The following is a 24,760-nucleotide window of genomic DNA, read 5'->3' as shown; positions in this document are numbered from 1 at the left end:
AGGCTTTGGGTTGCTCTTGGGATAGCTCACTACTGGGGAGGGAATGGCCAGCATCAACTTGCCAGTCCTGTCAGTATGCCCTAATCAAATTTTTCCTAACTGCAACCTTGAGCTTCCGCAGAGTCACAGCTGCAGTTTGCAGTTTAAGTTGTTGACCTGCAAAGTGATGAGTTCATTGTTGCTCTGAACTAAGTATTGAGGTTAAGGGTTAATTAATTAAAGCCGGTTTTAGAAATACTACACATGTATCAAAGGTTGTGATTTCCTTCTGGTAGAAAACTTACACAAAAACCACACTTATCTCAAGTTCTTAAACAGCTCAATATACAACATACACATGGGGAAAATGCCTGTGGAGTATTCAACATTACCTACTCAGTTGAAGTAAGCCAGTGAGCTTGATGTGCATTTTTCCCATTTGTGCAGGTTAAGGGTTAGGTACTTAACGTTGTGTTAGCATACCAACTTGATTTACCTTTCAAGTTCAACTTCTTGGTAGAGTTGGGCATTTCTAAAACCTTCAAAAAATTTACCTAACTTTGAAGCATTCTCACAAGTAGTTGATGGATGCAGCTACTGTTTGAAACAAAACAGTTCATCTTCTTTTGGCCATTAGTTTAACTTACCTGTGAGATACCTCATCAAAACCAAAACAACAAAAAGTTAAATCAACCTTCCTATGGATCTTTCATTCTTTCAGGTAAACATCCAAGGCACTGCTTATTAAAACTTTAACCCTTAAAAAAGACAACCACTGAAACTAAGTTTGAGATGCATATAAAGCTACTTGACATCTGAGAAACTGGTATGAGATGGTGTCTCAGTGCTTTGCCCTTAACTGGGACCACTCTAGTTGTTTAAAATATTTGCAAAAACGCCACCAGCAATGTTAAACATAACAAGGTAAAGCGAGAAAACTAGAGCAGTATTCAAACGCTGAATGTACAGTATAAAAAGAATGGCATTTTATTAGGGACAGCCAATAATGTCCACAATGCTTTTCTTGACTATCAATATTGAAATAAAAATGGCAATATGCATAGATTGGTGAAACTGCTTTAAAACTCTAGGGGATGGCAATCTTTTAGACAACTGTAAGTTGATAGAACAAGATTCACACATTTTATGTGTAAACATTACACCAAGTATTTGAATACAAAACTGTTTATTTTATAAACTTTATATTTAAAATAGAATTTTAATCTGTCTACTCACAAAACCTAATTTAAAACATGATACATTTCTCTCTCTAGCTTACTTGATGTTACTCTTTTACAAACAGTACTCAATTTGTAATGGTTTTATATTAAGAACCTGTACTAAATGATGTATTTTATCAGAAAACATTTCCCTTTAATCTTAAAGTGCTTTTTTTTTTAAATGAAGGCACCAACAAGAACTACTTTCAGATGGTACAGTATTTCTTATTTCTTGAAGACTCTGTGGTTGACCACTTCTTCATTAGTTACCTGCAGCAAGACACCTTCCTGCCAAAGGAAAAAAAAAGTATCTGAAGAAGTTTATCATGTTTGTCCAAAGAACCTAAATAACTTCAGTGGTGGTCTTAGGATCAAAGACGACTCACTGGTGCATACAGTAGAATAAGCCCTGATAATCACATTCCTGAAAAGGCAATAAAGCCAGGCAAATCAAACTGTTGACACTTAAAAATGAATTTCAGCAGCCAACCTACATCTCTCCTATAAGGTAGGGGATTGGAAAGAATTACCACAAACCTAAATATTTAGTACTTGATACATACAGGATTTATAATGTAGACACTTTATTCATAAATATAAACTATCATCTGAAAAGTTTCAACCATTTTACCCTACCTTCTCCTGAGCCTGACCCTGATAAGCATGTACAACTAGGAACAACCATATAACAGAAGAACAAAATTCTTTATTTTTAATAAAAACCACTAGTTCACTCAAAATGCTTGATCCAAGAAATGTGAATACACAAGGGTGTAATGATGGGTAATTTCATGATTTATTGAACTTGCAGCCTAACTTTTACCTACCATTTTACTACCAACACCACTGAAGGAACCAAGAAAAGCTTTATTAATGATCACTTGGCTTGCGCCTCAGCTGTTGAAATGAAGCACTTTACAGTCTTTGTGGCAGCAGAATATACTTGTCCATGGTTCATATCAATGCTAAATTCCAGCAGGGAAAAAAATGATATGTTAAGCACCTGAATCTTCATAGAGGGAGGAAGGGGTGGGAAAGAAGGGAAAAAAGGGGGGAAAAAAACAACCAAAATAATTTAAGTAAATGACAGATTGGAAAACAGGGTTTATAAGATTCTCTTGAGTTTATAAATTGTTAAACTCAAATTTATAGCTATGTTAAACTACATAAGAACCACTATACTGAAAGACCATTGAAGAGTAGTATTAGTTTATCTTTTGGGGAGGAAAATTAAGAAAGGAAAAGTAAATAAGATCTTACCTAAAGAAGTTTAACTGAAGCTTAGAACTATTTTGCTCTACACCCTCAGCTTTCGTTGTCATCCTTATAAACTACTGTAGTTAAAGCTTTGTAGAAACAGCACAGTTTTTTAAGACTGGCTGAACTTAGTAGCCGTCAAGAGTTCTCTTGTACTAGACCTGTATCCCTGAAGAGTACCTCGCTGGGGTTATTTCCTTTCCTTGCATTGAAGAAGCAGCATCTAAAAGATCTAAAAAGGTGTTTCTCTTTGCAGAGATATCCCTTAAGTTATCTAGATAATTTAATCCTGATGAATTGCAGACAACACACTTATATCTGACCAGCATTTATCTTACACAAATATAACAACAACTTTGCAAAGGACCTTAATTATACTACCCACTCCTTAACTTATTTAAAATAAAAAGTCTATAATTACACAATTTCCTTTAGAATTATTTTATTAAATCATAAATGTACAACAGCTTCTTAACTCTACACACGCACTTAAATTTTTTTAAAGGAAAAACGTTATGTCTTATTACACCATGATCCTGGCTAATAGCTTTTCAAAACTTTGAGAAAAATCTTAAAAAAGGTTTCACATGTCACCTGAAACTTACAAATTTAACATTATCAAAGAAGGAATGCTTCTACACTCTTACAAAGACCACTAGAAAGAAACAACAATTAAAAAGCTAAGAAACTGTCTCAAAGGCATTTTTTTTTTTTTACAATCCTTCCTCCACAGTAAGGTAATGTTATTAAATAATCCAATCCATTCACAAAATGGCTCTCTGCATCTGCTCTGGTGTCTTCTGCCATATCACTGCATATTTATGCATGACTGAGATAAGAGTTTCCTTAACATTGTTATTTCGATAACCTGAAGCTGTTCTGTTACCTCTGGGCTCTCATCCTCTCCTATTTATACAGTGAAGCCTGTTTCAACAGAAGTAAAGAGTAAAAAAAAAATAGGTTATGAAATTATCCATCTAACCAGATTTTAAGGAAAGATAACATGATCCTAAAAAGCTTTTACTCCTGGCAGCTAGATCTCCCAAGACAATAATAAGGTAAAACTCAAAAGCTACTTACCCATGGCAAATAGGAAGAAGCTCAATATCGGCTTCTCCCTCCATAACCCCCACTTCCTCCACTGCCTCCAGGACCATAGTTTCCTAGAATTGTTAAAAACAGCAAGAGAAAGCAAATTTACTCCCATTTTCTGCAATCAGCCTAATAGTATCTATAATCGATTTCTATTTTATAGATATACACTCTTTGAAACAAGCAGCTCATAACCTGTTACCTGCTTCTAGTCAACCTATTACTCGGGAAATGATTTATCCAGACTCACAAAAAGGTTAATTTGCCCTTTACAATTGAGAACATGATCTACCACAATCATTTGGAGTAAGATTAAAAAAAAAAAAAAAAAAAAAGGACAAAAAACCAGTTTGGCTCTACTGAAAACTTTAAGAGCTTATTAATACTGTGAAATAAAGGTTTGTGATTTAACTTTCAAAGAGAAACATAGAATTTAATATAGCTTGCAATGTGCTCAATTTTATTTGGCTTTTTAAAAAGTAACCAGCCAAAGAAAAAGAGCCCCACCTGAAGTGTCTAACCTACTTTTGTAAGTCCTAAATATTCTATACCACTGAATATCCAATCCCATCATTTTAGTTATCATAATGGAAATGTTACTCAAACTAGCAATTAAAGTATCTTAAGACTAATCCTTTAATCACACAAAATAATTTAAAGAACCTTATAAATTACCTCCACCATATGGTCCCCCCATGTTCCTGCTACCACCAAAGTTTCCACTCTTCATTGGACCATAGTTAGAAGGTTGCTGGTTATAATTTCCAAAATCATTGTAATTTCCACTTCCGTAATTTCCTGTGAAAAAATCGGAAGAATAGGTTTTGCATCATGACTTTCAAAATAACATATTCCAACATTCAACTAGCGACATATGCTAAATATTTAGGACAAAATCTCCCATAAAAACAATCAGAATAAATGCAAAACACCTATCTACAACTCTATAGTTTAAGGCAACTATTGACAACATTGAAATAAAAATCTCACTTGTTAAATCATTTTAATTCCAATCCAAATTCCCACATAAAGGTTGCAGGTGAAGTTATTACCTCCTCCATAGTTGTCATAACCACCTCCGTAGCCCCCACCCTGGTTGCCATATCCAGGTCCTCCACCACCATATCCTCCTCTTCCTCCTCCATAACCAGGGCTACCTCCAAAATTGCCACCTATTATAAAATAAGCCTTTAAGTAATTACTTAGTATTTTCAATACCATTTGAACTGTCTTATCACACCCATTTCCAACTTTCCAAAACACATTCTTATAAGCAAAATATTTGTTCTACAAAACCTCTTCCGTAACAGCCTCAAGGGCAGAATAGAGTACATATGCTTGATAAACATTTAGAGGCAGGGAACACCTCCTCACAACCAACGGGATAAAAACCTTTACATAGACCAATACTTGCAATGCCATAGCCATTCTCCCCTAACACTAAAGATTCGTACAGGTACTTTCAAAAGTTTGTATTTTGTGTAAGGATTGGGGGGTGGGGGCAGACGAGAAGCATAGGCAAGCGGGATAAAAAAGCCACACACCTCTGCTGGTCCAAAATATTAAATTCCAAACATGCTTCCTGATAAATAACCGTGTCTCAAATAATATACCCACGACACCCTTCTGAGTAGAAATGGGGGGAGGACCAGAAATTAGCAAACTTGCATCTAATTAAAAAACTTACAATGGTAGTCTCAAATTATTGAGGTGCAAGAACTCCTCTTTCTCTTAATACCAATTAATATCTGGACTTCAAAGCAGAATTGAAACAGTTGAGATGTTGGAGTAACTCAGTTACGCTTAAAGAGTGGCAAAACCAGCAATCGCGTCTACTACTAGCTCAGTTTATAATATCCCTTTCTTAATAGAATATTTGTCAGCAAATATTAACTTTCCTGTACTCCAACAGAACATATATCTAATACATTGATTACGTAACAGTAATTCACAACTTAGCTAAACCCAGGAACAATTTTGTGTGTTTTAGAAATTCTTTTGGTGACTTTTTTCAAGTTATCTTATGGACTTAACCTTGGTAAGAGACCAAAACAACACATATACTTCCTTTGACATGTTAACTATGATCACGTCTATTGGTTTGTAGTTTTTCAGGAAAACAGCACATGAAATACATATCTAATTATTTTGCTTGAGAAACAATGGGATATAGTATGACAGCATCTATAAATTCTAATTTAAAATCCACTGAAATAATTTGCAACCTGTAAACACCTACAAGCAAAAATATCCTTTCCATAAAAAATGCAAATTATGAAGGAATAGCCAAATAATTGAAACACTATCACCTAAGCCCTTTACAAAACATAAAATGCAAAACACTTAAAAATTTATGTACACACTTAACTGGACAAACACAAATAGGGTTTAAATCTTTAAGTCACAAAAACCGTATGTGAAAGAAACTGACCTCCAGGTCCTCCTCCATACCCATTATAGCCATCCCCAAATCCACGACCACTTCCATATCCATCTGTTAGAAACAGGAAAACGTTATTAAATCCTGTCCACCCTATTTAATTTCTCTTCCTGCTTTCCTCCACCCTCTTTATTAGTACCTCTCAATGAAAATTATCAAGAACCAACCTCCTTGTGCCAGAACACTGGTGTTTACTGGCTTATTCTTAAAACACAAATTGTGTAATTAGATCTCATGAGAATAACTGCCTAAACAAGAGGCTCAGACTTGGCAAGTCTCAATTTAAGAGATTGCATTTATCTATAAAGAATGAAGTTGGGTGAGAGAAACAACTGGTTTTCTGTTGGCACCTCATCACATTAGTAAGCCAAGCCAAACAAATCTGAAACCTAAAGCCAAAAACAACAACAAATACACAAAGCCTCCACAATATTTTCACTCCTGATTCAGGGGGTCCCTCATCTTTTAAAGTAACTGTAGTAGCACCTAATTTTTTTTAAAAAGTTGATTACCTTAAAAAGATCTCTGCAATGGATTGTTCTGGATTAGAATTTAGAAAATTATGCTTTTAGCTATAACCTCTTACCTGACCAATTCAGAATATCCCAGCGTAATACAACCTACTTAACCCTTCAAAAACACTGGATTTCCTGAATCTAATTAAAACTAAGTTTTTAAACAAGCATATTCACCTTTCTATTCACGCAGGTGAACTTACCAGATCCTCCTCTAAAGTTACTTCCCGGGCCTGGTCCAAAATTTCCACCACCACCACGAGAATCTCCAAAACCGAAGTTGCCTGCAATGAACAACCAGGTTAGTAACAGGCATTTTATTAAACAAATCTTAAAAAATAAAATAAAATACAGTAAAATAAACGAGTTAGACGTTACCGCCTCTTCCACTTCTAGAACTCTGGACTTCCTGCATTTCTTGTCTAGACAGAGCCTTTCTTACTTCTGCATTATGACCATTGATGGTATGATATTTCTGCACTGGAATGAAAAATTCGTACTCTATTACATCAATATTCTTTACCAACAGCTTGTACAATTTACCTTCTAACAAACAAACCCAAAAATTAATGAAAAGAGCCATACACCTAGAGCTTATAGACACTTACACACAATCTTATCCACGGGATCATGATCATCAAAGGTAACAAATCCAAAGCCTCTTTTCTTTCCAGACTGCCTATCAGTAATTATCTCAATGGTATCAATCTTTCCATACTCTTCGAAGTAATCTCTAAGATGATGTTCCTCAGTATCTTCTTTAATTCCACCAACAAACAGCTTCTTCACAGTTACGTGAGCCCCTGGCTTTCCAGATTCCTGAAAAAGGAAAAAAAGAAACTACCTTAACAAACCAAAACATGATTTAGAGCACAATATCTAGGTACCAAAAGTAGTTTCTATTCTATGATAAAATACCACCTAAAGCAATAGCTTATAACTAAAAAACTAGTTTCAGAAAAGTAGGCAAATCTAGGAAAATCAAGAGACACAAGACTGACAGAGCTTTAAAGTGGCAAGATTTAAGTTACGTATAAAACTTATTTTCATATTTACTGACAAAGTTCTATTTTGCTCACCTCTCTTGCAACAGCACGTTTTGGCTCAACCACTCTCCCATCAATTGAATGAGGTCTTGCAGCCATGGCAGCGTCAACCTCAGCCATGGACGAAAAAGTTACAAAACCAAATCCTCTTGATCTTTTGCTTGCAGGATCTCTCATGACCTTAAAACAACAACAACAACAACAACAAAGGGGAAACTTTAGCATTTCTTATTACTTGTGTTATGAAAAAGCAGTTTGAATGACGAGCATTTTTCATGAATCTGGCTTTAAAAATAACTTACTCAACACGTTAAACTTAGAGGAGTCCAAAAGTTGAAAGACTAGCATCTATAGACATTTTTACATTTAATAACGTACCACACAGTCTGTAAGTTTCCCCCATTGCTCGTAGTAGTTCCTCAAACTTTCTTCTGTGGTTTCAAAGCTCAAGCCACCAATAAAAAGTTTACGGAACTGTTCCTTTTCTCTCTGCAAAGGAAAACATCATTTCAATTTTTATTTACATTTCCTCTTTGTATGCAGGAAATTAAATTCTTAAATATGAGGTGACCTGCTGGCAGAGTACCTTTTTCCTCTCCAAAGGAACAGTTTCTAAAGTTTTCTGGGGGGGAAAAAAAAAACTTACATCAAATTTAAACCATATGTTAAACTGCATATTAGTTGCGTTACACCAACAAAAAAATTGCCTCAGCTGAACTACTACACAAGTTTCAAAGTCATTAATGCCTGATCCAAATTTACTTGACATTAAATTATTTTAACATGCCTTAATCTTAAAAAAAAATTTCTGTAGAGAGAGGAGCAAACCTAGTCCTTGGTCATTGAAAGTTTAAAGGATTGTTACTAACTTTAGATTCAATCCTATTGTCCACAACAATTAAAGTGCCTTTTAAATACTCATTGTAAACACTTTTTCTTTTAAAACATAAAGAACTGTTGGTTCTTATAACTCACAATTTACCATTTCAGGATTCAGTATCTAAAACTGACATTTACTTTCCCTTTACTGCTCCCTCTGGTGGTGATTCTTATGTATTTCAGTCCAAAAAAAAAAAACCCCCACACACACCACCAAACCTTGTAAAAATCATTCTTCCCCCATACACCAACTCTCCATGAGAAAAAAAAACCCTTAAACATTCAATGCATTTACCAAAACATCCCTATAAAATCTGCCTCTCTCTTCTGACCAAGGGAGAAATACCTTTTATGACTAACAGTGTTCAGAGCTTTAGAAGTTTTTAACATAACTGATTTTTTGTGGGCATGCTTGTATTTGGCATTTACAAAACACAAAAACATCTAGTATATTACTGAACCGTATATAAATGCAGTACAATGTTGCTGTAATCTCACTTTTCAAGAACGATAAAAGCTTAAATGACCACTGTTAACTTAGTTTTTGTATTACCACAATTTACACTTCATTGATGCAGTAAAAAAAACCCAAAACTCGAGTTATCGACCTTAACGGCCATCTGGCAGACTACAAAGCACAAGTGTCTCCAATTTTACATGGGGGGGGGGGGAGACCGGAAACCTGGGCAGAAAAAACGTTAACCCCTTTAAACCACCGAGCAAATATATGTTGCATTAACAGCCGGTATCTTCGGCTCTCAATTAAGATGGGTTGTTATGCTTCGTTTTCAGATAACTAGGATAAAAATTTAAAACAGGTATTCAGAAGCCAGAATAGGTCATAGTGCCCAGAAACATCTGCTGAGTCTATAATACAAATCAAAGGTCAAATAAAATTTTCCATACAACAAGAGACTTTATTACCAGCTAGTACTACATACAGCTCAGGCCCGTGGAGGTTACTACTTCTATGCACGAAAATTCCCCAACAGCTCAAAAAAATAGTGGTAAGTATACAATTAGAGATTTTTTCCCTCTGTTCTCAGAATTGTATTTTTAAAAGCTCAACAAATTCTCAAACTACCTCCTAAAGCCCTCAAAAGACCTGTTAAATGATTATCTGACACATTGATATTTAAATTAACCTAATTTTACTTAACTTAGTCTACTATAAATCAGTTTTTACAACCCAAATAAATTACGCAAATATAAAAGCACATTTACAACAACTTTTACACATCACTAACAAAAGGCAAAAACTCATTACTTACCTCAGTTTTTCCACTTACCCGATGTCCACTATCGATTACAAACAAAGTTATTTTATAAGCGTGCTTAAGAAAGAAAATACCCAACCAGGCCCCCTTCGTTGGAGACCTTTTGCTTATCAAGTAATGATCAACCATCATAGCAAACATAAATGAGAAAAGCAAATGACAAAGTTCAAATACATAGTGGCCAAGCCTGAAAACAAGTTTTGTACGTAGCCGTTAAAAGCAATGAAAGACTGAGCCACGTTTTAACTGAAGACCAAAAGTTTTTATTTTACTTCCCTCTTAATTTCTAGCTTATCACAAGACCCTCTAGTCTTACCCAGGAAAGATTACATTTCCCAGCAAAAATGTTATTTACCACGAATATCTTACAATTCAAGGAATCCTTACGGGATCGTGAAACCAACCCCCCCACCCCCGGGGCCACTGCCCCCCCCAATACGTACTAACTTAATGGCTCCCCTTTTTAGATCTAAAGTTTCCTGCAATTCAACTAGCTTTTAAGTCACCGCAGACTCCGATAAAACCGTTACCCAAAAAGCGAGGGCTGGAAAACAAAATGTTCTCTTTGTAATATGGCTTCCCTTAAAACTCGGCCCGACACCCTAGGTCGTTTTACCTCCTCTTACACCGGTGCGAACCAGCCCCGGGGAACCGACTCCCCCACCCGCCCGCTCTTCGGTGTGGCTTCTGAACGCAATGGCGCCATTTCATCGAGGGGAAAGCAAAGAGCCTCTAACGAGCTGCGCAGGACTTTAAAGATCCAAGCTCCCCCAAACCCTCGGAATCCACCCCGAAACGGCAGGAGAACAACCCGAAAACAAAGAAAAATAGTTAACCACTTCTCTTCTTCCGTAAAGGAACGAAACTAGCAGAATCCAAAGACTGAAAAGAAAAACGCTGCGAGGAAGGAAAGGAATGAAAATGGCGGCCGCCAAATCCGGTTCCCGGGAGGGGGGGAGGGGAAGCTCCGCAGCCTCGCTCCGGAGGATCCGAAGCCCGCCGAAAAGCTCAAACGCGGGGACGCCAGAGCCCCCAAATCAGCGTGCTTTGAAAAGGGAGTAAGAATTTCCGCCTCCGCACCCCACTTTTCGCCAAACCAGGACTGCGTCCGCCATGTGGAAGTTCCCCATCCCCCACCCCCAGCAAAGGGAAATGGCGCCGGCGGGCTGAGGGTGGGGAAGATACTGTTCACAACCCGGCCTCCGCTAACGACCTCTCCTCAAAAATATCCTGAGACGAGCCGCTTTTGAAGTGGCCCAATTTCACCGCCGCTCTCCCACGGAGGCGGATGGCCGACTTCCACCGAGGCGCCAACGGCCTCGCTATGCCCTTTGCAATAACTCATTGATTTCAAACCCGTTACCTCCATCGCGGACTCAGTCGCCTCAGCCCGATTTCCCGCAGCCGAGCGAGATGAGAGAGATCTCCGCGGACGAACACGAACCGGACTCGTCCTGGCGCTGTAGTGAGAGCTGCTGCTGCTCGAGAAACAACACCGCTAAGAGCACCTCCACACGGGAGCCGGCGCTGCTGCTACTGCCGCTAGAGCCGCTGCCGCCGCTTTTCTAGAACCTTCCCCCCGACCAACGCGTCTTCCCCTACGTCAGGCCGTTGCGTAAACGCCCTAACCGCCGCCAATGGCGGGAACGCTCTACGCCCTCCTTACGCCAGGTACGTACTCCTCCCCCCCCAGCAGCCAGTAGCAGTGCTTGACGTCACTTGCGTAAATGGGCTCAGTGAATTGCGGAAGGCTCGAGTCCTGCGTAGTTCTCTCTAATGGAATTGGGTCCAGCCCCCGCCTTAGCGCAGGGCAGGTGAGAAACGGTCGCGCAGTTTGAAATTAACGCTGTCGGGAGGAGCTTAACCCGCAGCCCTAAAGCCCAGCCCCCTCAAGCCGGGAGGTGGTCCCTGCAGCAAAACTTCTGTTAATTCGCTCCCCCGCCCTTCATCTCCCGCCAGAATAATCTGTAGCCTCCCCCTAGCGATTTCCCTCCCCCAATTTTCCCCTCCTGCTCTGAGGACTGGCTCGGCCCCTTCCGGAAACACCCGAAGCGACTTCTAGTCAACACGTTACACTTCACACGCCACCAACCCTGTCCAACGTCTTTGGGAGTCGACCCCTTGGGTTCAAGAGAGGTCTTTGGAGAGAGTGGTTTGAGAGGGGCACTCCTGCTTAGTTCCGATTCTCCCCGCCCAAGTTTTTCTTCACTCCCTCACCCCTAGCGTTTGGAGGCACCCACATCCAGGGGCGAGGAAGTGGGCGGAGCCCGGTTTTGGCGCCAGGCGCTGCAGCTGCGAAACAGAAACGCCTCCGTCTAGAAGCTCGGTCACTGTCCTCGCCCCTACTTCCCTCTCCCTCCCCTCCGGGGGCCACCAGGCGCCACGCCGCGAACGGTAAGTGCCCCGTCGCTGGCGCCCTCCACCTGCCCCGGGCACCGGCTCCCAGCGGGCGCGGCGCGCGGCCCCTCCCCTGCCGGGAGCGCGCACCCGGCCGCCCCGCCCCTCGCGGCCGCCCGGCGTGGGCGGTGCCATTTCCCCTACCCCCCCCCCCCCTCCCCAGCGGCTGCCCGGCGCGCAGCTCCCCAGCCCCCTCCCCCTCGGATGTGGCTGGAGCTTGAGGCGCGCAGGGCCGGAGACGCCGCAGACCCGGGACGCGGAGCAGCTCGGAGGCGGTGAAGTCGGTGTCTTTCTTTCTCTTTCTCTACGCGGTGGTGGTGCTTAAGATACCACCTGCGCCCCAGGGATTCTCGCCCCGCACCCCAGTTCCTTGCTTCCCGCCCTTCCCCGCCCGACCCCGAGTCAGGAGCTGGCGGGAAGCAGCGGAGAGTCGAGAGGAGACCCAGCGGCTGGCCTGGCGCTGGGCCGCTGCCTGGAGTTAGTTGTGGGGGAGGGGGAGAACGAGACAGACCTCGAGAGGGTAGAGAGCCGTGGCGACAGCCGCCTTATTTCTAGACAAAGCGCATTTCCTTTCCCCCTCCCCCACCCGCGATCAAGATGAGGGGCCCTCCTCCCCTTCGCGGCCTCGGTCGGCGACTTGGGCCTCCCGTGAGGGCGGTGCGTTCTCCCGCATCAGCACGGCTCGCTGTCCTGAGGCTGCGGCGGGCGTTCCGTTACGTGGCTGCCGCCGGGTGGGGACGAACGCGGGCCCAGTGGTGCAGTGCCCTTGAGCCCCCGGGCCGCGGCCTTTGTTTCTCCCCGCGGAGGCGCTGACCACGAGGCCCGCGCTCCCGGGTGGGGGGCGGGGGCCGGGTGTTTGGGCCTGGTTAAGCAGGGTGGGGCTTATGGGGGGCGGATAGACTGAAGAGGTGGTTTGTCTTAAAAGTGGCACGAAATGGGACTCACGCATCTCAGTATGTTTTTTTTCTGTCTTCAGCTTTTAAAACTAGTGATTAGAAAGGGGGGGGTTCTAAAGAGAAACCAAGTTGGGGTTATGTAGGTGCCTCTTTGGACTGTTACAAGGTCTAGTGGGAAAATTGAAGGTAGTTTAATAATTGTGATTGTTTGGGTTATCACATCGAATTTTGAAACAAGTTATTTGACTTTTTTAAAAATTCTGGATAGGATTGATAGCGGGATTTAGATTGGGGAAAAAATATTTGTCTATTTTTTCCTTTGTAAAACTGTCTCAGATACCAGGGTACCCAATAAGGATTTCTCAATCCACTTGGTTACAACACTGATGTACTCAGCAAGCATAGGTCACTAATAACTTAGGCAGGAGCTCAAATCTGCATCTCTGGATTTGAGTACAAATTTTAAATATACGATACATAAGTGGGGGTTGGAATCCAAACAAAACTTGTGTTTACCTACCTTTTTTGTGTCGTGCAAACTTCTTTTTAACTGTCATGCATTTTTCTAGTAATAGCTCTTCAAGTCTGCAATAAAAAATGGCCTCCAATAAAACTACATTGGTAAGTTAATGAAAACCTAAAATACGTAAGGATCTAACTCAAATTTTTTCCCCCCAAAATTATAACTTTGCATCTCTGTGGTTGAGATATTTACATCCACATGTATTTCCCAGTCCCCTCTCCCTGCAGTGTTGTTATGGGGAGAATTAGGGGCAAAAACGAAATCATTACATTAAGATACTTACAGGCTTGGCTTAATAGTGTCTTAATCCATTTAAAGAAACCTAATCTTGGGAGGATAGCAACATGAATTTTACAGAGTATTTTTATCTTGAAATAAAAATAAACTTTTGCGACATGGAAGAATATTGACAGGCAGTGCTGTAAAGCTCTTGCGTGTTGGCATAAGAGTCCCTAAATCTCCCTATATTGAATTCTAGAGAGAGCAGGTATTTTCAGTGTTGGTTAAAGAAGTTGTTCCTCATACACCTAGGTTGGGACAAAAGTCATTCAATCTTGGGAATTACTTTAGTCATACTGTCATATTTCAAGCTTAATTACTCTAAAATACATTAAGGCCTTAAAATCACATCATTGCCATGTGGTTTTTTAAATACAAAATGAACAAAACCATACATATGTCCTGGGAAGAGAGAAGACTAGATCTGCAGCAATTAAATTTGGAGCAATTAAATTTTTTCACTCTCTTAAATCCAAAGTTTGCATTCATTCCTATACTTCGTTAAAAGTTCTATGAATGTGTAAAGACATAGTAGGCTCAGCCATATTGTTACGGGTTTTTTAAAACATTGAAATATTCATATGCCAATCGCAAAATTCAACGTTATGATTCTCACAGTAATTCTAACACATTGCATTAATAGTTGCAATCATATTAAAGGTGAGTGCTAACACGTAAATAAGGTAAAACATTTGGTTTTGGTTTGTATATTCCTCTCTTGGGTTTCACACTAAAAAGGCAAGTTGCTGATTTTTAATTTTTACCATCATTAGGTTGCACGTTTAACTCAAATCCTGGCAAATGTTGAAATGTAAAGTATGGCACAAAAGATTCACATCAAAGCCCTCAGTGGAAAAAAGTGCAAAGCATCTTCCATGCCCCGTCAGGATTGAACTGCCCTTCAACTTCCATAACCAGTAAACCAAAGTGTATAGATAATTGAATTGGCTGTACGGTTGCCTGTGACCTTCAAGTATTGGAAGGAGAAGGAATTAGCTATCCCTGAGGCTTGGAGGATGAAAGCACACATAGATGCCTCTATTGCTCTGGCACAGTTTTGATAGTCTTCAATGTCCGTAACTTGATGATCCTGAAGCATTTTATCCTTTGTCAAGGGATCATAAATTGACAGTCTTGAAAGTTCTTTTCACTTCAAGAGATGAGGTGTGCTTTTAATTTATGTGGGAAAGTGGGCGAATTTTTTTTGAAAAGAAAAAAATGAACATTTGTAAGTAGCTTATGGGTGCCATAGAAGTAAATACTTCATTTTTTGTGCCAAGTTTTATTAGTGTTTATTCTTCTCACTCTTTGTGCTTATTTTTGCTTTCCTCTTTATTCTGTTAACCTCATCTTCATGAAGATGGCTATTTTATCATTTAGGATCACTGATAGACTTTTGTCTACACCAGTTCTTCATTTCTCTCACTACCATTCCTTGTACTGTACAGAAACAAAAAGCTATCTGACTGGTTGTGATACCCAGTATGTGAATTAATGAAAATTATAAGGCCTGACTTAGAGAAGGTATCCAACAAAATCAGGTGTTTGCTGGGTTATTGTAAATTCCAGAGGAGTTTTATTACTTCTATGTGTGTACATTTGTGAATAATTCCATAATTTTAATGTTTTTTTGCCATCTTGAAGTATTGCTGGTTAACTTTTTTGCCTGTATGCTGTATTAGGGGTGACTTCAGTGTTAGCAATTTAGGTTTTTTTTTTTAATAGCATCACTGAAATGAATTTAGAATTAACATTTGAGGTTTCCCTCCCTTAGTCTCTTCTAATTAACCATTTAAGTTTTTTGTTTTATCCCTTATCAATCCTCATAACATCTGACTTATTGGAAAATAGTGTGGGGTTTAGCATGGTCTTTTGGCTTCTCTCGTAGCATTATGTAAAGAAAAAAACTAACCTAAAAACTTCTCTACATGAATTTTGTTGGCTACCAGTTTGGACTCTTGAGAAACCAAGATTTTTTCACATTGGAGAATTAAAATGATCCAGCGTTTTGGCATCTTCGTGTGACAACATTATAGCTTTGTTCCACGTGATGTGTAATACTATCTACAGAAATTACGGAACAGTACTAGCGTCCTTTTTAGCCTCTTCATGGTCTCCTTAGTTGACTCTACAATTGATATCAGGATTCTGAACCATGTTTTCATTCCGCATTTACCTCTTTTCTGTATAATCAAGGCTTAACGTTGGTGTTTGCATTGATACAGGGGGTTTTAGTGTCTGGGGGCTATAGTTTAATGGGACTGTGGCTCAGTAAGACCTGTTACTAGTACTCTCTTCTTTGTGTCATCTTCTGGTACTTTTCCAGTTGTCTGTTGCTTTTTGCAGTTAAAATGAGTGCAAACTCTAGTAAACTTGGTCTTGTAGACTAGATGAGAGATTGGATTCGGAGAAGATAACAGTATTTTCCAGTGTTTTTGATTGTATTATTTCAGTGAAGGGGGGTGGGTGATAGGTTTGAGCTAAAATGGAATTAAGTATTCCTTTTGTTGACTTTAATCTTTTCAGAAGGGTCTCCCCTGGGATGTAGAAGTAAAAACACAGGTGTCGAATGCAGTCTTTAATTTAGTCCTTAAAATGTACTCAGAATTTTTAAAAAATGTCTCTTAAATCTCTTTTTTGTTTTATTTTAGCAAAAAATGGGAAAGAAACAGAATGGAAAGAGTAAAAAAGTAGAAGAGGCAGAGCCTGAAGAATTTGTGGTGGAAAAAGTACTGGACCGACGTGTAGTGAATGGGAAGGTGGAGTATTTCCTGAAGTGGAAGGGATTTACAGAGTAAGAAACCTGGTGCTTTTATTAGATGTTTAACTGCAGTTAAGTGACATTTAAAGTTTGCTTTTAGTCTGAAGTTTTTAAAATCAGTTTCTCCATAGATTTCTTTAAATGTAAAGATACCTTTTTAAATGTAAAGATACCTCAATCTAGGGTACCTTGATTGAGAGCTGTTTAAAAAGAGCCAAGTCTTTAGCCTACAGTCGTAACCAAGCATATTTGAAACTAGTCGATTGCCTTGAAGAGTCACATTTACAGAGTGCAGTTCACCGTATAATGCATTTTAAGGTAGTTAAGTATTGCACCAATTAGAATATCTAATTGACGTTTCCTTATATAGGGAGGGTGTGCTATATAAGGTGTGAAGCTATATAAGGTAGACTGGTGGGTGTTGAACAGAAGTGCTTATCATAATCCAGGACCTGCGCCATACACTAGGTTTACTGTATCCTAATCTCTAAGAAGCAGTCAGGGCATTTTTCAAGCTCCTTAGTTCTTTATATTCCTCGTTGCTAATTGTTGTCCTAATTTTTATAGTGTATTGCGAATAACTCATGCAGAAATTCTACTCTTACATTTAGCTTGTGCTAAATCTCCTTGGAATCTTTTGCCTAATACCACAAAAACAGCAAGGTTCCATGGCCAGTGACTTATAAAAAATGGATAGTGAAGATAGTCAACAGTTTTCTGAACGGGGTGGACATGGGGGAGTGTGCTAGTTAAATAATTAGGCTTCAGATATCTGATACCTACTACATGCCCCACCGTTTACCTTTAAAGCTGCCTCCATAAGCAATTTGGGAATTACGAGTTAAATGGAAGATTGAAGGTTTCTTATTTTATCCTTTCAGTATTCTTAATTGAGCGAAAGTGTACATCATAAATTCGTAATTTGCCACTAGAAAAATTTCCAACAGGTAGGAGAACAAAGCAAAATAAGTCTGAACTTTTATTTTATCATATTTTATTTTACTTTATTTTCATTTTTGAGAGAATGTGTGCAGGATGGGGATGAGGTGCGGAGAGAGAGGGAGCTGTCAGCTACAGGGCTCGCTCTCACAGAGTGTGAGTTCGTGACCTGAACTGAAATCAAGAGTCGAAGACTTAACTGAATGAGCCACTCAGGTGCCCCAAGTCCGAACTATTTTAAAGTTAGATTTAACCAATGTGTCAAAGAATTGATTACCTTCATATGGTAGGTTTTTTTGTTGTTTTGGAATCTCGAGACATTAAATGCTGTTTGTTTCTACCCAGCCCATCAAAACATTAAGAAACTTAACTCCTTTTCTCCCTCTTTCTCCGAAACTTAAGGTCATTATTATGATTGAGACCTGCTAGATAACTGTGCAGTGTATTAGGTAATATACAAGCCTATATTATCCACATATAGAAAGGGTTAGGGTTACGTAGATCTGTGTTATATTAGACAGAGGCTCTGCTTCAACTCTTTTGTGCTCCTCTGTTCTCAGATTCAGGTTTTCCAATTTTAGAGTCTCAGCATATCAAAAGACACAGGTTACAATCAGAGGTTAACATTACCTTTGTTTTCCAACATCTCTAAAATTAATTTCTTTCTGTTCTGTAAAGTCTTTTTGGATCAGAGCACACAAAGTTAAAACTAGGGGTCTTAACCAGCCTGGCTGGTTCCGTTTGTAAACCATACTTCTCATGATCTCGCAGTTTTGAGTTCTGGCTCCACATTGGGCATAGCGTTTACAAAAAAAAAAGTTGCAAGCCTATCACTAGGATTATCTTTCATATTGGTAATTGCTATTCATTTTTCTTCTAGTCCTTCTGAAAAACATGAAAATGCTGATCTCAGCCTTATATCAGGGGTTGCCAAACTTTTTCCTTAAAGAATCATATGGTAAATACTTCAGGCATTGTGGACCATAGGTCTCTCATGATTACTCATCTCTGCAAATATAATACAGAAGGAGCAGCAGACACTACATTAAACAAATGAGCATGGCTGTGTTCTAATGACACTGTATGGCCCTAAAGTTTGAATTTCACGTAAATGTCATTTTGAAATTTTTTCCCAACAAATTAAAAATGTGAAAACCATTCTTAGTTTGCCCAACATACAAAAAGCTGGATTTGACTTTTGGGTTGCCAACCCCTGTTCTTCATTACCCCATTTGAGGACCCAGCAGAAATTGACAATTCTGTCTCACATTTAAGAATGCCTTAGAATTGTGTTTTCAAACACAATATTGGAGATCCCAATTTGAGGCATAGTCTGATCTGGTAAAGTAACTTGGGGTGGGAATAAGGAATCCACATTTTTAAAGCCTTTTCAGAGAAATTCTGAAGTGGGTTATTGGTGTACTTAGAAAAATATTAGCTCTAATTCTGCTAGAGTCAGGTACAGTTAACTTGGATGTAATACAGCAGATTAATAGGGGGCTGAGAAAGACAGGAAATATAAGCAGATTTTCTCGAGAATGTGGAGCTAGGGAAGAAGCATCTGCAGTACAGCAGACTTTTTTTCAGATAAATATTAAATGGATGTGGATGATGGTGATGAATTGTATTGAATTTTTTTCTTTTTTTTTTTTAACTGAACCTAGTGCTGACAATACTTGGGAACCTGAAGAAAATTTAGATTGTCCAGAGTTAATTGAAGCGTTTCTTAATTCTCAAAAAGCTGGTAAAGAAAAAGATGGCACAAAAAGAAAATCTTTATCTGACAGTGAATCTGATGATAGCAAATCCAAGAAGAAAAGAGATGCTGTAAGTGTAAAATATTGTCCACTAGACTAACTTTGTAAAAGGTTGATGGCTTGATTTTTAAAGTACATTTAAAATACTTAAAATTGAAATGCTTTAAAAATCATTGAAAAGCTTTTTTAAAATGTGTAATATTTAGGACAAAAAAGGATAAAGATGATTTAGCCTGCATCATATAAATGTGCAGTAAGTGCTTATACCACTTAAATTGTTATGCTAGTGTTATTTTGAGTAGATTCGTGGATTTGAGCCTTAGTAAAACCATTTCCTGTGATCCAGGACTGGCAGTCTTAAATACAACGAACACAAAGATTAGATCATTGCTGTCCTTTACAATGTAGTAAAAATAATCCACATGGCACATCCTGATTAGGGACTGTTAGTGGCATTGACCACCAGAAAGTACTTCTGCATGAGATCCTTGTTTTGTCAAGGATATTGCCAAATAACACTTTGATTTTGAAGTATATAATCATTGGTAATGGAAGTTATTTTTATGGTTTTTTGGGGTTTGGTTGGGGGGAGGGCATGAAATGAGATAGTTGGTTCATTCAGTACATGGATATTTTGATCCGGTCTTTGCTTCTCTAATGTTTCTGTGGCTTTGGGCAAAACACATAACTACTTGCTTATACCCTCAACTCCAAAACATTATACTGACCTAACATCAATTTGAGAAAAGGTCTTGATTCTGAATTAGTATTTAGGTTTGGGAATTAAACAGAAAATATAGATGCATTGCTAAGGTCTTTGGATTTAAAATTTTATCATTTGAACTAGATGCCAAGTGCTTCTTCATGGCAAGTTGATTAAAATTATAGGTATTATCCCCATTTCCCAGATGAGAAACAGAGAGGTTGACGACATATTTGGTTCTGAATGCTTCAGTGGCCAAAGCAAAAAGGTAACGTGTTAAGAATTTATAGGCATAGATAGAAAGTCAGCCATATACTGATAAGAAACACTGTTTAATAACAATACTTAACCCCACTTTGAGCTCTTACAATGTGCCCAGCAGTGTTCTATGTAACTTAATTTGTACTTTGCATACTACAAAATGTTTGAGACAGATAGTATTATTCCTGTTTTATAGAAAACCTGAACCACAGAGGTTAACTTGCCCAAAGCCACACAGTAAAGGTTAGAGTCTTCATTCTAACTAACCCAGGTAATCTGACTCCAGACCCTAGGATATAGATAAAGTCTGGTAGGGAGAAGGGATTTGTTGACGTAGGCAGTTCTCAAACGTTTTTGGCCTCAGAACCCCTTTAATACTTGAGAAAATTACTGAGAATCCCCAAAAACTTTTGTTCATGTGTGTTATGACTATCAATACTAACTATATGAGAAATAAAACAAATTCCTAAAATCCTTGTATTCAGTTAACAGTGACAGAACCTATTGCATGTTCATAACTTTTCATGAAAAATAAACGAGAAGAGTGTCATTTTACATTTTTGCAAATCTTTTCGATGTCTGGCTTAAGATAGTTCTACTTCTGCATCTGATTTGCTCTCAATGTTTGGAGATAATACGAAGATAATCTGAAGTCAGAGATACATGAAAAGAGGGGACCTTGCAGATAAACAGACACATACCAATGGTCTCTAGAATATCCAGGGGTCCTCAAACCACACTTTTAGAAGCACTGGTTTATGCTAAGTATTTTATAAGGTTTCCTATAATTCACATTGATTACATTACTGATGAGTGTGAGTTTTGAAGTTTTTACTATTTTCCTATTTGTGTTTTGTGTGTGCTTTTAAAATATGTGGGTAATTTAGACTAATACCTACAAGTGAAATCTTCAAGAATTTACAATTATTAACGGATGAGTTAGCAAAATAAAGGGATTAATTTTTTGTGTGCCCATACAGTTCTGTCTTTTGACATATTAGGATACGGAAAGGTATTTGTTACCTTGACTTGCAATTTAGAATACTTTTAGATACCCACATTTGTTGTAGCTTCTTGAAAGGTTAACGGAAATTATGTTTTAGTACTAAATAAGGGTTTTTTCTCTTGCTATTTCTTTTTCACTATGGGATGATTTTTATTTGAAAGCTATATTTCACATAAACACATTGGAAGTTAATATTATTAGTTTGCTATATGAAAAGTCAATATCTTTTTAATAGTCAATATCTTTTTAATCAGGCTGATAAACCAAGAGGTTTTGCCAGAGGTCTTGATCCTGAACGAATAATTGGTGCCACAGACAGCAGTGGAGAATTAATGTTTCTCATGAAATGGTAAGTGTGCAGATGATTGCTGTTTTATTTTAAAGTAGGAATAGATTGTTTTAAATTTGTGAAGCCTTAACTAGAAAAGGTTTTATAGTTTTCATCATTATGAGGTAGTAACTATCTGCTGAAAGGATGATTCTAGTTTCTTTTGCTATGATGTTTTAAAACAAAATTTGGCAAACTGTGGCTTGTTTTGGAAGATGAGGTTGTATTGGAACATAGTCACATGTACCACATAATCCTTCAGAAGCACTTAAACACCTTTTGATTGAATTACCACTTAAGTGAAAGACTTGCAGTTGACAAAAATCATTGAGACTTTTGACTGAACATTTTTTCTCCTCACAACAGGAAAGATTCAGATGAGGCAGACTTGGTGCTGGCAAAAGAGGCAAATATGAAGTGTCCTCAGATTGTAATTGCTTTTTATGAAGAGAGACTAACTTGGCATTCTTGTCCGGAAGATGAAGCTCAATAATTGTTTGTGTTGCTTTTTATATATATTTATATATATATATAAAATCTGGGTCTTGGTTTTTTGGTTTGTTAGTGTGAAAAAATAACATTCTAATGAAAATCAAGTTTGATATGTTTGTTTTGAAGTAGTATTGGGGGAGTTGTTGGGGTTTTTTGCATCTATAGCACTGGTTACTTTGAACAAATAAAAGCTTTCTGTAGTTGCTTCCTTTATCAGAGAAGAATATTTGAGACCATGGTATATTATTCCCCTGATTTAGAGAACACCTTTTCTAAATGTTGGGGGAAATCTTCATAGTTGTTCTTAAATCAGAATTTGTGTTTAACTCCTATATGCCTAAGGACCATTCTGGGTTTTTTGTTTATTTGGGGGTTTTTTTTGTGTGTGTATATACTTAAAATACATACGTAAATCGTTTTCTTTTTTTTTTTTTTTTAACATTCCCCAAAATAAAAACAGCATTTTATAACCATGGATAAGCCCACGTTTCTGGGATGCCATCATTTTCAGCAACCTAAGAAATCACTTAAATTGAAAGTTTTCCTGAAGCCTTAACCTTTCAAATTTTGTAATTAATTGGGCTTACACATAATGTAAGCAATTTAAATTGGACAATTTGAAAGCAGCCGTAACAATTCATGTCTGCAGTCACACAAATGCAAGTTCGTTTGCAAGATTCCTGAAAGGAAAATTTTATCACTACCAATAACCTCCCCACCCAAATGAAAAAAACCAGACAAGTCCTGGTATGTTTTAATTAGGTAAGCAAAACTTAGTTAAATGGACATTTAAAGGTTCCTTCTGGTGAACCATTCCCTTTGAAGAAGTTGAAATCCCTGTGCTGCACTGACTAAAAGGTCATGATTCATGGAATGTCTACAACTTGTTCATGGAAACCTGATCATAATCAGATGGTTAGAGATGTTGGCAATTTAGCACCTGCTGGAATAAATGGGGGGACAGACCTTTGTAATCTAAATTCTTGACCTGCATGTTTTTTTCTTTACCCCAACTCATTCCTTACATGTAGGCTCAATCTTCTCAGTATTTGAGTTACTGGTTCAGCAGAAACCAGGAAAAACAATACCTTTGTAGTCAGAATGTTATCCAACTGTATATTATTTACTTTATTGTAAATACTGGTAAACAGTGGTCAATAAATAGTTTTATATTCCTTTATGTGGTTAGACTTTTTTTTATTGTCTTTTCTAGTAGAGCATTCACATACCTTTGAATCACTTTTATGTGTATTTATAATGTAACATTAAAGCATTAGAGTACATGTCTTAGATCTTTTGAGCTTAGGAGTTACAGACCTACTAGAATATGTATTTCCACAAAAATATTAGTTTCTTGTGATGCTTAAGAGGAATCTGCATCATTAATGTGAAATTTTGATAACTCAGAATGTAGTTTGTTGAAACTGCTATCTGAAAAAGTTATTCTGATAGGACTGATCCTGTTGTGATGGACACATTTTCTACTAATTTCCAAAATCCATAGAGAAAAGGTAATCGTTTTGCAATATATACAAATATTTAATCTTGTCATATACCCGGAACTGCTAGTTCAATGTCAAATTATACCTCAATAAAAAAGTCATATCTATATTAAGCTGTTATTTATTCATGTTTATTACGTATCTCTTTATGGATCTAGCACTGTTCTCAGCAATAGGTTCATAGATGATACAGAATTTAACTGTTTATACCAGAAAGTGATGGCCCCTACATTAAACTTTAGTAAAGGCATTTTTGGAAATAATGTTGTCCACATAGTACTTTTATTATCCCTTATTATGTTGTATTAGTTTCTTATCGGTGGTGTAAAAAAATTGCATCAATCTTAATGGCTTAAAGCAACACAGACTTACCAGTTTGGGAGGTCAGAAGTCTGAAATTTGTCTCACTGAGCTGAAAGGTGTCAGCAGGGCTGTTTCCTTCTCAAGGCTCTGATGTCAAAATCTGTTTTCCTTATCTTTTTCTGTTTCTAGAAGCCATCTACACTTCTTGGTTTCTGGCCCCCTCCATCTATAAAACCAGCAGTATGACAGTCTCAATGAGTTACTTCTCTCTGTGTCTCAGTTACTACTTCTATAATACAGAGATAAATCATGGGCTTCTGTAAAGAAGAAATATATGCATGTGAGTCACAATAGTGCCTTGTACTTATTAATCAAAATGCTTTTACGTATTTTTAATAGGAGCATAGTAGGCTGTTGTATGAAGGTTCCCCAACCTAACCAACTGCCCTAGGTAGGTTATTTGTAGTTTTTGCTATTAATGTAGTGAACATTCTTAGACAAAATGATGGTGGCACTTAAGTAGATAAAGACGGATTCCCATTTATTAGTGAAGTCAAGCTTACAGTGATTTACTCTTCCCATCAGTCACCTTTATCTTATATCCTCACTTGTACTGCAAATTAATAATAGTGTTTTTTAGCCAGTCCAATGGCTTCATGTTTTAATTTGGCATATCTATGATTTTTTTGAGTATTCTTTTCATGCTTAATGATAATTCCATTTCCTCATCTGAAATCAATTGCCAATTTTACAAAAATTTTTGATTGGTAGGAATAGTAAGAATATTAACACAAGTTTTTTGGATTGCAAATATTTTTCACCATTGTCTGTATTTTGACATGATTTACGGTATATTTTGATTGTACCATTTTTTTTTTTAATGTGGTCCACTCTTAACCAGTTTTTAT

At 38.0% G+C, this 24,760-nt stretch overlaps 2 protein-coding genes across 9 annotated transcripts; one reads left to right on the top strand and one right to left on the bottom strand.

The window, feature by feature from the left end:
• Positions 1-943: 943 nt before the first annotated feature.
• Positions 944-11,270, bottom strand: HNRNPA2B1 (heterogeneous nuclear ribonucleoprotein A2/B1). Of its 5 annotated transcripts, none has more exons than XR_005789330.1 (13): positions 11,069-11,269; positions 8,136-8,171; positions 7,928-8,038; positions 7,583-7,729; positions 7,112-7,322; positions 6,882-6,983; positions 6,707-6,787; positions 5,980-6,042; positions 4,601-4,720; positions 4,224-4,346; positions 3,537-3,619; positions 2,027-3,380; positions 944-1,487 (listed from the first exon to the last, which is right to left on the bottom strand). XR_005789330.1 is itself a non-coding variant. In XM_040472404.1 (12 exons), the coding sequence occupies exons 1-11, from the start codon at positions 11,072-11,074 to the stop codon at positions 3,558-3,560; spliced, it is 1,062 nt and encodes a 353-aa protein (XP_040328338.1). In that variant the 5' UTR covers positions 11,075-11,270; the 3' UTR covers positions 951-1,487; positions 3,537-3,557. The 5 variants fall into 5 exon arrangements, 1 of the variants encoding a protein (XP_040328338.1); XR_005789331.1 differs by having other exon boundaries at positions 951-1,487; positions 2,027-2,164; positions 11,069-11,270; XR_005789334.1 differs by lacking the exon at positions 4,601-4,720 and having other exon boundaries at positions 11,069-11,270.
• A 698-nt stretch (positions 11,271-11,968) lies between these two features.
• CBX3 (chromobox 3) lies at positions 11,969-23,227 on the top strand. Of its 4 annotated transcripts, none has more exons than XM_040472406.1 (6): positions 11,978-12,099; positions 13,568-13,619; positions 16,452-16,594; positions 19,165-19,327; positions 21,482-21,576; positions 21,922-23,227. In XM_040472406.1, exons 2-6 carry the CDS (start codon positions 13,596-13,598, stop codon positions 22,046-22,048), a joined length of 552 nt encoding a protein of 183 aa, XP_040328340.1. In that variant the 5' UTR covers positions 11,978-12,099; positions 13,568-13,595; the 3' UTR covers positions 22,049-23,227. The 4 variants fall into 4 exon arrangements, with proteins under 4 accessions (XP_040328342.1, XP_040328340.1, XP_040328339.1 ...); XM_040472405.1 differs by lacking the exon at positions 11,978-12,099 and adding an exon at positions 12,261-12,382; XM_040472408.1 differs by lacking the exon at positions 13,568-13,619 and having other exon boundaries at positions 11,969-12,099.
• The last annotated feature ends 1,533 nt before the right edge of the window (positions 23,228-24,760 follow it).

Source organism: Herpailurus yagouaroundi, unplaced genomic scaffold, assembly GCF_014898765.1.
Source record: "Herpailurus yagouaroundi ecotype Mexico unplaced genomic scaffold, PumYag 100, whole genome shotgun sequence".
In the NCBI taxonomy this organism is placed as follows: Eukaryota; Metazoa; Chordata; class Mammalia; order Carnivora; family Felidae; genus Herpailurus; species Herpailurus yagouaroundi.
This window is presented reverse-complemented; position numbering and strand designations above follow the sequence as displayed.